The sequence below is a fragment of the Gymnogyps californianus genome, chromosome 1, assembly GCF_018139145.2.
Source record: "Gymnogyps californianus isolate 813 chromosome 1, ASM1813914v2, whole genome shotgun sequence".
Taxonomy (NCBI): Eukaryota; Metazoa; Chordata; class Aves; order Accipitriformes; family Cathartidae; genus Gymnogyps; species Gymnogyps californianus.
This window is the reverse complement of record NC_059471.1, coordinates 29,443,422-29,457,267: the sequence shown is the minus strand read 5'-3', so window position 1 is coordinate 29,457,267 and position 13,846 is coordinate 29,443,422. Positions and strand designations below refer to the sequence as shown.

The following is a 13,846-nucleotide window of genomic DNA, read 5'->3' as shown; positions in this document are numbered from 1 at the left end:
TTCTGTCTTTTAGCAACTCATACTACTGAGCAAGAGAATGCTGGCCCACCCCAAAAAGAAGTCCTGCTTTAAAGGGATAGCTGCAATATAGACATTAGAAATGCACAGCTTCTCAAGGCTCTGATACAACAGGCAGGTTTATAAAAATAGAGGTATGCAGAGAAAAGTTGTAGTAAACTCACTGAAAAGAAAGGGTTTTGAAAAAGTTGTGCTCTGTTCAGTACTTTTGGACACGCAGTGTTGTTAGAAAAACACCTCATCTCCCAAACTGTACTTAATTGATTATACAGCACTGTACAGAGAAAGCAAAGTTTTCATGACCCCACCAGGCTCACCAGCTAAGGTTCGGAAACGTAGACGTGATACCAAAAAAAGACAAAGTTTAACTGAGAAGGTGAACGTGGAGGCTAAGTCACACTTTAAAAACTGAGGAATAACTGAAGTTAAAAAAAAAAAAAAAAAAGAAAAGTTGGGTACCAAACTACAGTCAGCGACTGCATTTCTTCAAACTGTCTGAGTTCTGCTGACTTTTGAAGAAGCCCTCATACTGAGTATTTCATGAAGATGCCACTTTGGACAACTAGCTAATTGTTGTCTCTGGGAAGCTTGTGTTTTACAATTTTTCCACCTATTAATAGTCAACCTACCTGCCCATAGTTGTCTATGCCAGTTACTAATCTATTTAAGTTTAATAAATCAAAAGCTGTCCTTAGGGACTGGCCAAGAGTCGTAAGTCCTTCAGCTTGAAGGTTTTTCAGTTCATTCATAAACGTTGCATGGTTTTCCTTCCAGCCAGCCTGAAAAGAGAAACATGAGAAGACTTATTCTCCAGATATGAGCTTTGCTTTACTGTTAGGCTACAAAGTGCCTTCCTTGCTGCATGTAGCTCACTACAAAGGCTAACAAAACACCTCGGAAGTTACTAATACTTAGTGTTGTTCCATAAAGCCTGAAAAGACGTCCTTCTCTTAAACCTTAGAGCTCCCCATCTAGCAAACGAAGATTTTTTTATTTGTTCCACAGGACAAATTTCTGTGAAGTCACCGATGCACGAACCTTACAGCTATCTACACCGCTCTCCCACAGCCCTTTCTAGATGGAAGCCGACTGCACTGCGAAGCGACCTCCAACAGGTTCACCGTCCTGTGTCATGTGGACCCACCGCCCCCTTCCCCCCCCGCGGTACGGCCCCCCCCGCCCCGGCGGCGATGAGGGAAGTGCCGTCTCCTTCCGAGTCCGGACTCTCCGGGCTGAAGTCGGTCCTTCCCCCGCTCGCCCCTTCCAAGCTGAACTCTCCTTGGAGTTGCTGTCACTTCTCCCAACTTGAATAAATATCCCCCACAGTTCATTGCTGCTCACACACCCCACACAGGGAAAAAATGTCGGCCATGTTGATGTCAGCGCTGCCGCCGCCGCCGCCGGAGCCCGTGTGTGCCGAGCTCCCCCGGACCGCCGGCAGCCCGGGCGAGGCGGGCGGGGGGGCGGCCGCCGTCAGCGGCCCGCGGCGACGCGGAGGGGCCGGAAGGAGGCCGGGGGGGGGGGGGGGGGAAGCGGCGGGAGGGGGGCGGGGAGCGGGGGTTACCTTGATAGCGTAGGGAGGCTCCTCGAAAGTGACCAGCATGTACCTGTCTCCCCTGCTGGCCGGGTCCCGGGCTCGGAGCTGCGGCGCGGGGGACAAAGCAGAGGGTGAGCCGAGAGGAGGCGGCGGCACCGCCGGAGCCCCCCGGCTCGGCTCGGCACGGCTCGGCGCGGCCCTCCCCTCCCTCCCTGCCCGCACACACACGCACTCCCGCCCGCCCTCGCCCCGCGCCCCCGGCCCAGGCAGCCCCCCGCGCCCTGCCTCCCCCTCCCCTCCCCGCGCAGTCACTCTCGCTCTCTCTCGCCTCCTCTCGCAAGGCAGAGCCGGTACCTTCATGAAAGTCTCTACAGCGCCTTTGGCTATGTCCAGATAGGTGGTGCCCAGATGGGTGCGCTGGTTCATGGAGGCGGACGTGTCTATCAGGAAGAGTAAGATGGGCATAGTGCGGAGGGGCCGGCGGCCGGGCGGCTACATGGACAGCGGGCGGGGGGCTGAGGGGAGAACCGCGGGGCGGGGTGGGAGGAAGGTGGGGGGGGGGAGAAGAAGAGAAGAAGACGGGGGACAGGAGAGGAGTAAGTGGCTGTGAGTGCTCTGCACGGGGAAGGGCGCCTCCCCGCTGCCCCTCTGCCGAGGCGGGGGGGAAGGGGGGGCAGCCCTGCCTGCCCTGCCCTCCTTTGTGTGAGGGGCCTGCTCAGCCCAACACAGGCTGGTTTATGAGGGAGAGGCGGATAGGGCTGCGCTGCTGCTAACCTTCCCCCCCCACCACCTTCCTCCACCGCCGCCCGCCCTCCCCTCCCCCTGTTGATGTTACTCAGAAGTTTCAGGCGGAGCAGCCGCAGCCCCGCCACCCCGGCACTTTCTCTCTCTGACTGAGGCGCTTCCTCGCTCGCCGCCCGCTTTTAAGGCAGCCTGGGCAGGTCGGGGCCCGCCTCTGAAGGACACGTCCCCGCCCCACGTGACCGCCTCCCGGCCCCACCATAGGGCTCCCGGTAACCGCTTCATTAGCATATTCAAATCGCCGGGGGAGGGCGGAGGGGAGGGGGGCGGCTGGAGCCGCTGAGGGAGAGGGCGGCGGGGGAGCGGGTGGCGGAGCGCTGCCGCCGCGCACGCGCAGTGGCGGGGGCGGGGGGGCGGCCGTGGCCGGGGAGCACGGGGCAGGGCGGGGCGGCGGCCGCCGCCGTTCCTCCGATGGACGTTCCCGGGGCAGGAGGAACGGGGAGGGGTTGGGGGGAGCCGGGCAGGGCAGGGCAGGGCAGGGCGGGCGGGGAGAGACCTGCCGCCGCCCTCGCTGGGCTATTTCGAGGGCTCTGGGGTGACGCCTCCCGCGGGCGTAGCGCCCTGCCCGACCCGCCTGCTTTTGAGGCGCGGCGGCGGCGGCGGCGGGCGGGAGCCGGCCGCTCGGGGAGGGTTAGCGGGGGAGGCCCCGGGGGAGCGCGGGCCGCCGCAGGCTCCCCCGCGGCGGCCGGGGCGGTGACTCCGTCGCTGGCGGTGTGTCCCCGCCGGGAGCGGGCGGGTGAGTCACGGGGGGGGAGGGGGCGGGCGGGCGTGCGCTGCCCCCCGCCCTGTCTCGCGGGCGCCGCGGCTCTCCTTGAGGCTGCGGGAAGGTCCCCGGGCCGCGGAGGGGCCGGGCGGCGGGGAGTCCCCACCTGCCCCGGCGGGTCCTTCCCCCTCACCCGAGGAAGGGAACTGTTTTGGGGGGGGGGGGTGGTGTGCCTGTGCAGCGCTCAGATGCCAACGCAGCCCCTTAGGCTAGGGGGGCGGCCAGGGAACCCGAGGTCAGCCTGAAACCCGCCCGCCCTGATACCGGGGGAGCGGGGGGGGGGGGGCTCGCTGGTCAAGGGAACTTTGGCTCCTGGCAGGCAGTACTTGCGTCGTCTGTCGTATCCACTGGGTTTAGGATGTGGAAAACAGTGTTCGGTACCATTTTGGTGGTGGATTCCCAGAGATGTGGTCTGGCCTTTCACTCGATGTTTAAGGAAAAAAAAAAAAAAAAGAAAAAATTGGCTAGCCCTAGCTGTGACCTTTTCCCCTACCTACAGGCAGAGATTAACACTAAAGTTTCTTTGATCCACGCTAAGGCACTCTGAATTTACTTCCTATAAATCATATAGTTGTGGAGTGTTTCCAACCAATTAATGACGAAAATCTCTGTTCTCAGTTGTTGTTTGTTTGGTGGTTTGGGTTTTTTTTTTTCCCCCAGCAATTCAGTCTGCTGTTTCTGTTCTCATAGCCTTGGAGCAGTAACTCTGGAGCCATTTCTTAGCATAATCTGCTCAGGAGATTGCTCTGCTTCCTATCTGACTGGTATTTTTTTTGCCTGATCCAGCTGATGTGTTCCCACAGACACTGCTCTAGAAGGTATGAAGCCACTGTGCTCCTTCCTTCTCTCAAGATAAAATTGGCAGTGTCCTGGTTTGATTCATCTTGCTCTTCCAGGCAAGATTTCTGTCGTTAGGCAAGAGCTGGTTTGGGCTTTTTTTTTTTTTTTTTTTTTTTTAAGACTAATGAAAGATTAGCATTTAGTTTCTAGGAGGAGAGAGGGATAGAATCATATTTCCATTACAGATTGGTATGCATTCTTGTGCCTGCAAGCAGCTTATTTTGGCTTTCCTGTCAGCGCTGCATCTGTGACCTGTGCCATCCCTTCTCGGGCATTGGGGTGAAGTCAGGGACGCTTCCTTTCAGCCCAGTTCACCATTCAAGGCCGTTAAGGAATCTCCAATCTCAAGGACCCTGTGAGAGCTAGGAAGGAATCTTTGGAGTCAGTGCAGACCAAAATACGGCATCTGGGTTTCTTTGGAAGCAACATCTTTTACTATGAGTATTTCTCAGTGTGGATCCTGCTGGTGGTGGTAAGAGTGGCCAAGCTCGTGTGCACCCAGTGGCTCTTGAGCTGCTTGTGTCCTTCCAGCAGTTCAATGTTAGAGCTCCAGCAGTGGTGCTGTGTCTCGTCACCAGCAGTAAGGCTGTTCTGGTCCAGGTTCTACTGGTTAATCTGAATCCCTGCTGTCAGAGGAAGCGAACTGGCAGGTGCCACATTGCTGGGTTGCCCTGGAATCCAGCTGCATGCCAGCCCCCGTTACACAGTAAAACATCTGGACTATTGGAGAGGCTTGGTTCGCAGTCATTTTCTCTCTGCAGAGGTGTTTTGGGACACCTTTCTTCCCCTCAGCTCCCCACAGAAAGTTGCAGGTATCTTCTGCAGCTCCTAAGGTCAGCAGAGCTGGCTGCTGCTAGAGTAGTAATTGTCTCCCTGAGGTGGTGGATTCAAGTTGTTAAGTAAAGGCTGCAGTGCTGCTTTAACAAATCATGCCTTGGGATTAGTAACTTCATTTGGGAGTAATGTTGAGCGAGTGTATGATGCCAGCCTCTAATTGGCTTCCTTTTAAATCTCTGAGATAGGCACATTCTTCAGACATACCATCTTCTCTCCTATTTGTATGTTGCTGATGTTTCATTGATCATCCTAATAAAAACAGCGTCACTTTTACGTGTCAAGCATCATGTATCTTCTTGGAGAGCATCCTAAAAATGGGAAACTTCTGGAATGGTTCCTTCTCCAAAGTGCTGGAAAAAAAGGCATTTTAGAGTCCTTGCCACACCAGGAAAATTGTCACGGTGAAAGGCAACCTGGGCCATGGAGACTTTGCATAAATCCTGGAGGGTCATTTGGAATTTTTAAGTTTTGTTGCCAGTAAATGAAGAGAGAGGGGAAAAAAAGCCGTGTTAACTCTTAGTGGTAGATTCGGTCATAAACCAGCATGAATTCTGAATCAACTTTGAAAATTGCAAGCTGTAGGCACGCTGTAATTTTCTTACCATCACAGGAGGAAGGTGGGACCGCAGCAGCTGGGGCTGCTCTACCCCTAGGCCCCTCAGCCCTGGTGATTATCACTGACAGAAGAATCCCACAGACAAAACGTATACGCAGTTCCAGGGGGATTTATACAAGCAAAACCACTTTACTGTACTTTTCTGTACGTACTTGCTTTTTGCTGTTATCTTTGAAGCCATTTGGAACGTTCAGTTCTTCCCGCTCCTGTGCATCTTGTATTAGATCCATATTAGATCCCCTATAGGGCAGAATCAAGGCTGGGTGTGTGTTGTCTGTGGTAGGCATTAGTACTTTTCTGCTGGGAGCGGGCCAATTTGATTAATATTGAGAAAGATTCTTTCAAAGATAGATAATCAACCCAAGCCTTAAGTGTGTATCAGCCTCTCGATGTGAGAGTCGTAATGGCTAGTACTGCCATCAGAGTCACATTTATAAATCTGTACGGGAGATTTGCTGCAAAGGAACAAAACCCAGTGATATTAGTGCTTATGCTCATTACTGGTAGAGCTGACACAGCTGAGCAGGGAGAGAGCTTGAGGCTGTCGCTGAAAACAGATGCATCTTTCTTTGGTTTCAGCTCTTTTACATGGTGGGCAAAGTTATACCCTATGCGTAGTCTAAATGAGCCAGTTCTACCTTTTCTCCTAAATCTAGATGAATGATTTCAGTACGGTTCTGTCTGGAGGAATACTCTTGCTGTCCTGATGATGCAAAAGATTCCAGCTACTATCATACAGTTTTTGTTTGTTATTTGTCATGCATCCGTGAGGAAGCATGAACGTATATGTATGTCTTAAGAATACTCATTTTCTGATCTTCAGAATGGGCGTTGTCCATTTGGGGACAAATAAGATGGTATTAAAAGTGCGAATTTCACTTTAAAGTTTAATGCTAAGTCAATAAATCAGAACTCAAATATAAGTATGAAAATATACCTGAAAAAAACATCATATGAAAAAATTGAAGAGCATTTTTTGTATCATTTGCTGTTACTGTGTTTTTTCCTTAAACAGCTTCTTCTCCCAGTCGATATTTGTGAGATTTTTGTTGTATTATCGCATAGTGTTAGCCTCATTTTGTCCTAAACTGCAGGCTTGAATGGAAGATGTTATGCTAAAGACCTTCAAGCAGATCCGAGAACTAAAATTGACAGTTTAAGGGTTTTTTTAATTGGCTTTGTCCTTCTCAGTACAGAATTCTTTCACAAAGAATATTTCAAGATCTTGGTCAGTCCAGGTTTTAATGACACAGGTAAATTTTTCAGAGCTTCCTTTAGAATACCATTTCATAGCCTTGTAGATTGTCACCATTAAACTTTTTTTCCCTGTTTAAAAGTCTTATATTTTCCATTGCCTAATTTTATGTTACTGCTTATCATTAAAATATATATCTTTACACAGCATTCTGAGTTTCAATTTATTATCTTTTCATACGTGTATCCTATTCCTTTTAGTCTTCCTTTAGCCAAGTTCTGTGCATTCAACTTACTTGCCTTTTTTAATAAATAAAATTTTATTTGTCACTTGTCTTGCATACACGGCAGCTTATATTGTTGGGTTTTTTGGTTGTTTTTACTAGTTTCAATTCAGTGGGTTTTGACCCTACTTTTTCTTCTCTTCCTGAAATTGTTACCAAAGAGAAACTGATTTAATCTTATAGTTCAGGTAGCTTAGGTAAACAAATAAAACTCATCCTAGACTGAGTAATTACTGAGAAGGCTGGGATCAGATAAGGTGTAACCACGAAAATTTTTCAGAAAAGTGACATTAAGGTAACTGGATCTCAGGTTTTTATGTATATTCTAGGACTTGGACTGAGGATGCCAATTCTTCTAAAATTTGCAGAGGCAGCTGCCTTCCTTTGAAATTGTCTAGCACCTTTTAGAAGTCTGTACTTTGGCTTCCCCAGCACCAGAACACAGTGAAACTACATCCCTTTGCAGAATGATGACCTCTAAAAGAAGTTGCATTCTGGCTTCTCTTGGCCCATCTTCAAAGACAGCCTCCTTTTCATTGTCCGTCCATCGGGAAACCCAGAGGATAGCCTTTGAAGCTTCCTAGGGATTTTTGTATTCCCCACCACCCCTCCAGTCATCCAAATCCCTTGCTGTTTCCTGGCTCAGGAGTTGGAACCGCAGTGAGCAGCAGTGTACCATCCAGGGGAAGAATAGTTAATGTGGAAATGCAAGGAAACGGGTATTATAGTAGTTTGATATCGTTTGTTTTCTAACTATGCAGACTGAATGTGGGTACTGGGAGACTAAGTTCATGAATATTTGTGAAGCACTTAGGTTCTTCCAAAGAAAGTTATGACAGAAGTGCACAGTAAGATTATTTTCAGAGGAAAAACTAATCTCTTCGAGGACCATCTGTGCTGTGACAGCAGAAGTCAGTCAATTAATGATGGAGAGGTTGCAAGGCACCTGAATAGAAGATAAGGAGGCTTTTGTCATGAAAATCAAACTATATGTTTGATACATGCTTTTCCTTTAGTATTACTGGCGTTAGATTGAAAGGTCTTCTAGGCTATGAGATGTCTTCATATGTATTTAACAGTGTTTAACAGAGCAGGACCTCTCCTATTTGGTACTGTGGGGGAATATTAAATCTAACATGGAGAAAGCTGCTTAAAACAAACATTTCAAAATTACAGTTGTAATAAGGTAGTACACATGAGAATTCAAATAGATTTACAGTTCTTATGTATCCTTCCTGATGTGTTACATTGCTCCTTTCATTTAAGGTAGGGTTCTGGTCAAGAACAAAAACCTGTCTCAGCTCCGGGCCTTTAAATTTATTCTGTCTCTTGGGTGTCTCACCTGGCGTGTCAAGACCCAAAGAGAACAGAAAACACCCTCTAGCATACAAAAGCTAAGATATTTTACCTGTCTTTCCCCCAGCCCTTCTTGAACTTATTTTCCATCCTTGAGATGCTGGTAGCAGCAGGCAGCAGCAGTTCACTTGATTCCTGATAACACCAGAGTGCCCAGGGAAATACTGGTACAGACTTCTCAGCTTCCCTCCAGGCCGTGAAGACAGGAGTCGTCTTCTGCATTAAACAACAGGCCTGAGGAGACCTTTGCTTATTATGCCAGGGAAGAAAAAATAATCCTCTCTTGTCCGGATGGCCGGAGATAGTAGTTATATCTATCAGACAGTTTGAGAGAGATCATTTGTAGCAGTCCACCCTGGTTTTGTTTAGCTTTCTCTTCTTGTAGCCCTGGTTAAAAGCTCCTGCGTGTGTGATAAGGGGTTAATGCAGTCCTCCACACAAATACCTGTAACACACAATGTTGCCATGCAGGCTGTCCTCAGGATGACAGGAGCAGAACTAGGATATTCTTCCCCCACAACCCCACTTTTAAGCAATCTTTCAGACGGTTGTTACATCCCTCCCAGGGAAGCTTTCCTGGGGCGTCAGTGCCCTGCCCGTACCCGCTGACCTGAGCGATCCCCTGTCACTGTTCCAGCGATTGCTTTTGTTCGTTCCTCCAAGCATTCCTTATTGCCTACACTACCAAGTTTCAGTAGCCCAGGAAATCATATCCTTCCCAAAGCGCTGGACCCTCCCGCACATTTCATAGCATAGCAATGTAACTCCATTACCATGGATCCCAGACACAGGCGTGCAGAATTTATCTAACTAATCAAGTGGCTAAGGGACACCAATTCCAGCTACAGTCAGCTTGGAGTATAAAGCAGTTACAGCTAAAAGATAGTGTACAAGCACTTCCCAGGGAGGCAAAACAATGAAGTGTATTTTTCTTTCTTTTTTTTTTTTTTTTTTTAATGGCCAATGTAATGGGTATAGTCTTGGTAAACAAGAGGACAGAATTATTCGTTCATCCCTAAATTGCTTCCCACTGAGGTATCACACCTGCATGTGGTATTTGAGAGCTGGGAGCTCTTTCTTTAAAATATTGCCACGCTGTAGAAGTTTATTATCCAGCTTTTACTCTAAATGTGATTATTATGCATTGCCATCTTTTGCCCAAAATCAAAATACACTCTAAATGAAAGATGCACTTGGTCGCTCTCGGCAAAGCAGCTGGCATGACTGGTGTCAAATGGAATATAGACTAGTTGGTCTGTCTTTGCCACTTAGCAGTTAATGAAAACTTATCAAATCTCAACTAGTAGCTAACTGGAAATCTCTACAAAAGCCATCTATAAAGCACAGACATAGGTCTTCTAGAATAAAACAAACCTGATAAAGCCTCTTTTATCCAGGGAAGAAATCTGTTCATCTGTATTCCCTGATGCAGGGAATACAAGCACCTTTGGCAAGGTATTTGGGACTGTTTGCTGAGCATGTTATTCAAAAGACACAGTTAAAATGAAGTTGGAGGGGGTTTTCTACTTTTAGGCACACATTGAAGCCCTAATGTAAGGCCTGTTTGTTACAGAAAACTTGAATTGATGCCACGGTGGGCAAATCTGTCTTGTACCAACTTGCAGAAAAATGGTGTCTTGTTGTAGAAATATTTCAAACGGGAAGGAAGGACACTTACAACAAGGCTTTGAAAAGCACAAAACGATAATTCTTACAAAGTAGAGATTACAAAAGCATTTATAATTAGGAAAATTTTAGAACTGACTTGAGACCAGCTTATAACGAACCTTGAATTATAAGTGTAACCTTTTTTCATAACAGCAGTCTTCACCAAGCAGTGCTATTTTGGTCAGCGATGAGTTCTTTTGTTGTTGGAGATGGCTTTCAATTTCATGATGTTGCAATCGGAAAGCCTCAAACATTTCAGGATCAGTTCTAATATTTTCCTGTTGGTAAGCCATTTTTAAGGCAAGATACGGTTTATGGTTATTTTCCAAATATGGGTCCAAAATAAAAAGTCCAAGAAAGCCCATCCTGTAATTCAGGCTGACACTAAGTGTACACTTCTGCAGGTTTGGCAAAGTGTGTTGTGTACACTGGTTGTGTGATGAGTGTAACATTTTCTCTGAGATTCTCCTGCTTCTTCCCTCCTTTGAGGTATTTCTGTTTTCTGTTATTTCTGTTTTCCTAGGGCCTTGACGCTGTTTTATGCATTCATGTTGGCTGGTTTATGTGAATTGTGAATACACAGCTAACAGTGATTTATATAACTGGGGTCTTGAGGGAAGATGAAACTTAACAATGCAAAGGAGACAAAAAATGAGGCTTTTAACGATTATATCCGTTACATTTACTTTCAAGGTATTGCAGGGGTTTTTTTGTATTTTATTTTCCTTGATCAATTCTTATTTTTCTTCATGTCTTCCATTTCAGGTCCTCTTTATCTTGCCTTTTCCTTCAGAAAAAGTTACAATATGTTTTTCTTGACATTTCTACTTAGATATTCAGTATGGCTCTCCTCAGCTGGCCGAGGGAAAAAAGCCAAAACTACTCATTTGCTCTGACAAGTGTTTTCACTCTCCGTGTTTTCGATGATTGGTTGTGCTGTGTGCTTGACTTCTGCAGCAGCTAATAAGTAACTCCTGATTCCAGAGTAACTCCTGATTCCAAAGGTTGACAGATATCACTTGAGCTCTCATTTCAGAGGTAAGTGACAGCCCTTTAACCCAATTATAGTCCAGTGTAGCATAACTGGACTCACTTGTGATCCTCTACCAACCGGCTACTACAGTTAACTTATGGGGAATGGGACAGTATTCCTTTTTCAAGGGGAATTAGGGTCTGTTATGCTTTAATTTATACATTGTTTGGAATGCTCCAGCCTGTTTCCACCATAGCACCAATTTTTCCATTGCTGCATCTGCTCATTGTTTCCTAACTCCCTTTTTTTAACTGAAATCTATTACTCGTGTGTTAACATGTTTTACAATAGTTTTCACGGAGACATTTGGAGTTTTACTTTTGTCTAGTTAGCTGGACACTTTTGTCACAGTGTCCCTCTAATTAATACGGCCAATTTTGCTATAATGTCAGTTACTTTGTGGAGTATGAAACTGTAATTGTGACCATCGTCTAAATCTGTTCCTTATCGCACTGGTAGCAATCCAGCAGACCACTGCCACTAGCACCAAACTTTCCTGTAATTCTGACATCATAGTGAATTCCTCCCCAACTGGCAATAACAAGGTCTTACACGGCTTTTTCTCTGCTTGAATTCTCTGTTTTCTGGATTGTGAAATTATCCTCTGCATAATTCAAGAACCGTTTCATGATCTATGTTTAGCAGAATTTGTTACCCAACAGATGTCTGGACAGTTAATGACCTCTGTAAGTACAGCCCTGTGATTTCTTGCTACTGATGGTCCAAGAATTTTTAATCTCTTCTGCTACAAGTCAGCAGTAGGGCAGCATGTCACCTCTTATTAAAAAACAAAAGCATAAAATGTGTATAAATTTTCCCTTCAGAATTGTTATGCCTAGTCAGAAGTGGTATTTCTCTCTCATTCTCTTTTAAATCTTTATGTTCATGAATGTGTGCATACATAAATGCGCATAGTTCCATATTTTTCTGGCCAAAACCAAAGGACATGAATAAAATGCCCTGAAATTAATCAAAATATAATTTCAAAGAAAAAGTACTTCCATAAATACAAGTCAGAATTGACACTTCCAGCCTTCAAGTTGGGGAAACGGTAGATGCCTAGAAAAGTCCATGGTAGGAAAGCCTCTTCAACTGTCACTTTTATGCATATGGCAAATGTAGTCTTACAAGACAATTTTGAGGCACTGGAGCCAGATCATTACCCCTAGCCAGTGATGTGTTCACAGTATGAAATCATGCTGCAGCTGCACAACCGTTCCCTCTTTCCTCCTCCCCATTCAGATCAGGCTTGAGCCCATCCCTGCATAGGAAAGTTGTCCTAGTTTCTCTTCTGTTTTTCTCTCTCTTTTCAATTATCGGCACTGGGGAGAGGAAAACTATTGGGCAGGATTGTATCAAAGAGGAGGTAAGAAAGTCCCTAACATCTGGCACTCCTCTTGTAGGGGAGGGAGTCAAGGACTTGAATGCTGATTGATACAGGTCTGGTTAGACATCCCTGTGGAGGAATTCTGCAAGCCAGATGCCAAAGTCCCTAGAACATAAATCTGCACAGTAAAATGCTTGAGAGGATGGCTCATACTTCACTGTGTGCCACTGTGAAGGAGGGAAACTGGACTGCCCATGCACAAGTGCTCCTGTAGCAGCTGGGCTCGTGGCAGCTGCCTGGGACTCCCACCACGTAGCTCCTGAATGCCAAGAAGTTTGCTAGATGTCTTGTTGGTACCTGCTCCTACAGTGGAAGGGTCACTGTGGCCAAACTGCTGGATTGGAAGGTACCAAAACCCTGGAGAAAGATTCATCAGCTGGATCTACGCTGGTAAGGCTCAGAGGCCAACACTCTGGCACTGCCACGCAGAGCTTTTACAACTGAATTGTAAGCATGTTACCTGGCAGTTTTGGCACGCGACTCTTATCAACCTCTCAGATGGTACCTGGACATGGCTTGGAGGACAGCGTGGAGCAGGGACCATTTCCCCAAAGGCACTTTTACATCATCACTCTTTCTTGGGGGAAGAAGAAAATGTAGTTCTGTGATGCAAGCTGGGACACACTGTTTGGCCTCAGAACCCAAAGAACCATCTCTGGTCTGTTTTATGAGCTAATAGAGCTGGACCCATCCTGGAGCATGTACCAGAATTTCTTGTTACAGTTTTGGCCTTGGGCTCTCTAGCTTTAGGGAAAGGTTTCTTTTTTTAGTTTGGTTTTGTGGGGTTTTGGGGGATTTTTTTAATGTGTTTAAGTATGTGCATACATGCATACCTACCCATGTGGCTTTTCAGACAGACAAACCTATTTCCAACACTCATTCATTACAATTTGAGGGTCTTTATGTGTTTGTAACTACTGCCTGACCCTTCTCCAATGTATTCACTTGAACACTTTGGGAGCACTAACATGGCCAGTTCTTACCGTGTTTCTTGTCATGGTTCAGTGAAAAATAACTATTGCCCTAGTTCCCTCCTCTTACTGGGAACTGATCTAACACACTAGACAAGTTCTTTTGACTTCAAGAGCATCGCTTGGCCTCATATGGAGCCTTTTGAGCACCTTTATTTTTGACACTGATACCTGATTTAGAGTCTCTGTGTGAAATTTGTCCTGTGCTCATATTAAGCATACAATACAGAGGCTGTTCTGGGGCCAGTTAGCCTGAACATCAGGGGCTAATCAAAACTACTGAGAATATCAGACTCCCCCCCCCCCCACCACCAGTCTCAGATAGGCTGACTCAGGGGTTTTCTTTGTTTTCCCATTTGGAGTTTCCTCATCCACTTTCAGAGGTACAAGATGTACATTCACCAGTTCCTCAGTCTTCACAGAGGTATTTCTACTATCTTGTCAGATGTTATTTTTACACAAGGAGGTCACCATGTTACAGATGAGGACATGACTGAATAATTGGTTTTCCCCTCCAAATACGTGTGACCTCTTGACTCTA

At 46.7% G+C, this 13,846-nt stretch overlaps 1 protein-coding gene across 1 annotated transcript in view; it reads right to left on the bottom strand.

The window, feature by feature from the left end:
- INTS6 (integrator complex subunit 6) overlaps window positions 1-2,410 on the bottom strand; it is a 46,517-nt gene extending 44,107 nt beyond the window's left edge. The window contains exons 1-4 of the mRNA XM_050903916.1: window positions 2,391-2,410; window positions 1,910-2,070; window positions 1,583-1,660; window positions 648-797 (exon numbers count right to left, since the gene is read on the bottom strand). Coding sequence (XP_050759873.1) covers window positions 648-797; window positions 1,583-1,660; window positions 1,910-2,020 — 339 coding nt within the window. The 5' untranslated portion in view covers window positions 2,021-2,070; window positions 2,391-2,410. The remainder of the gene's footprint in view (window positions 1-647; window positions 798-1,582; window positions 1,661-1,909; window positions 2,071-2,390) is intronic.
- Window positions 2,411-13,846: the final 11,436 nt, after the last annotated feature.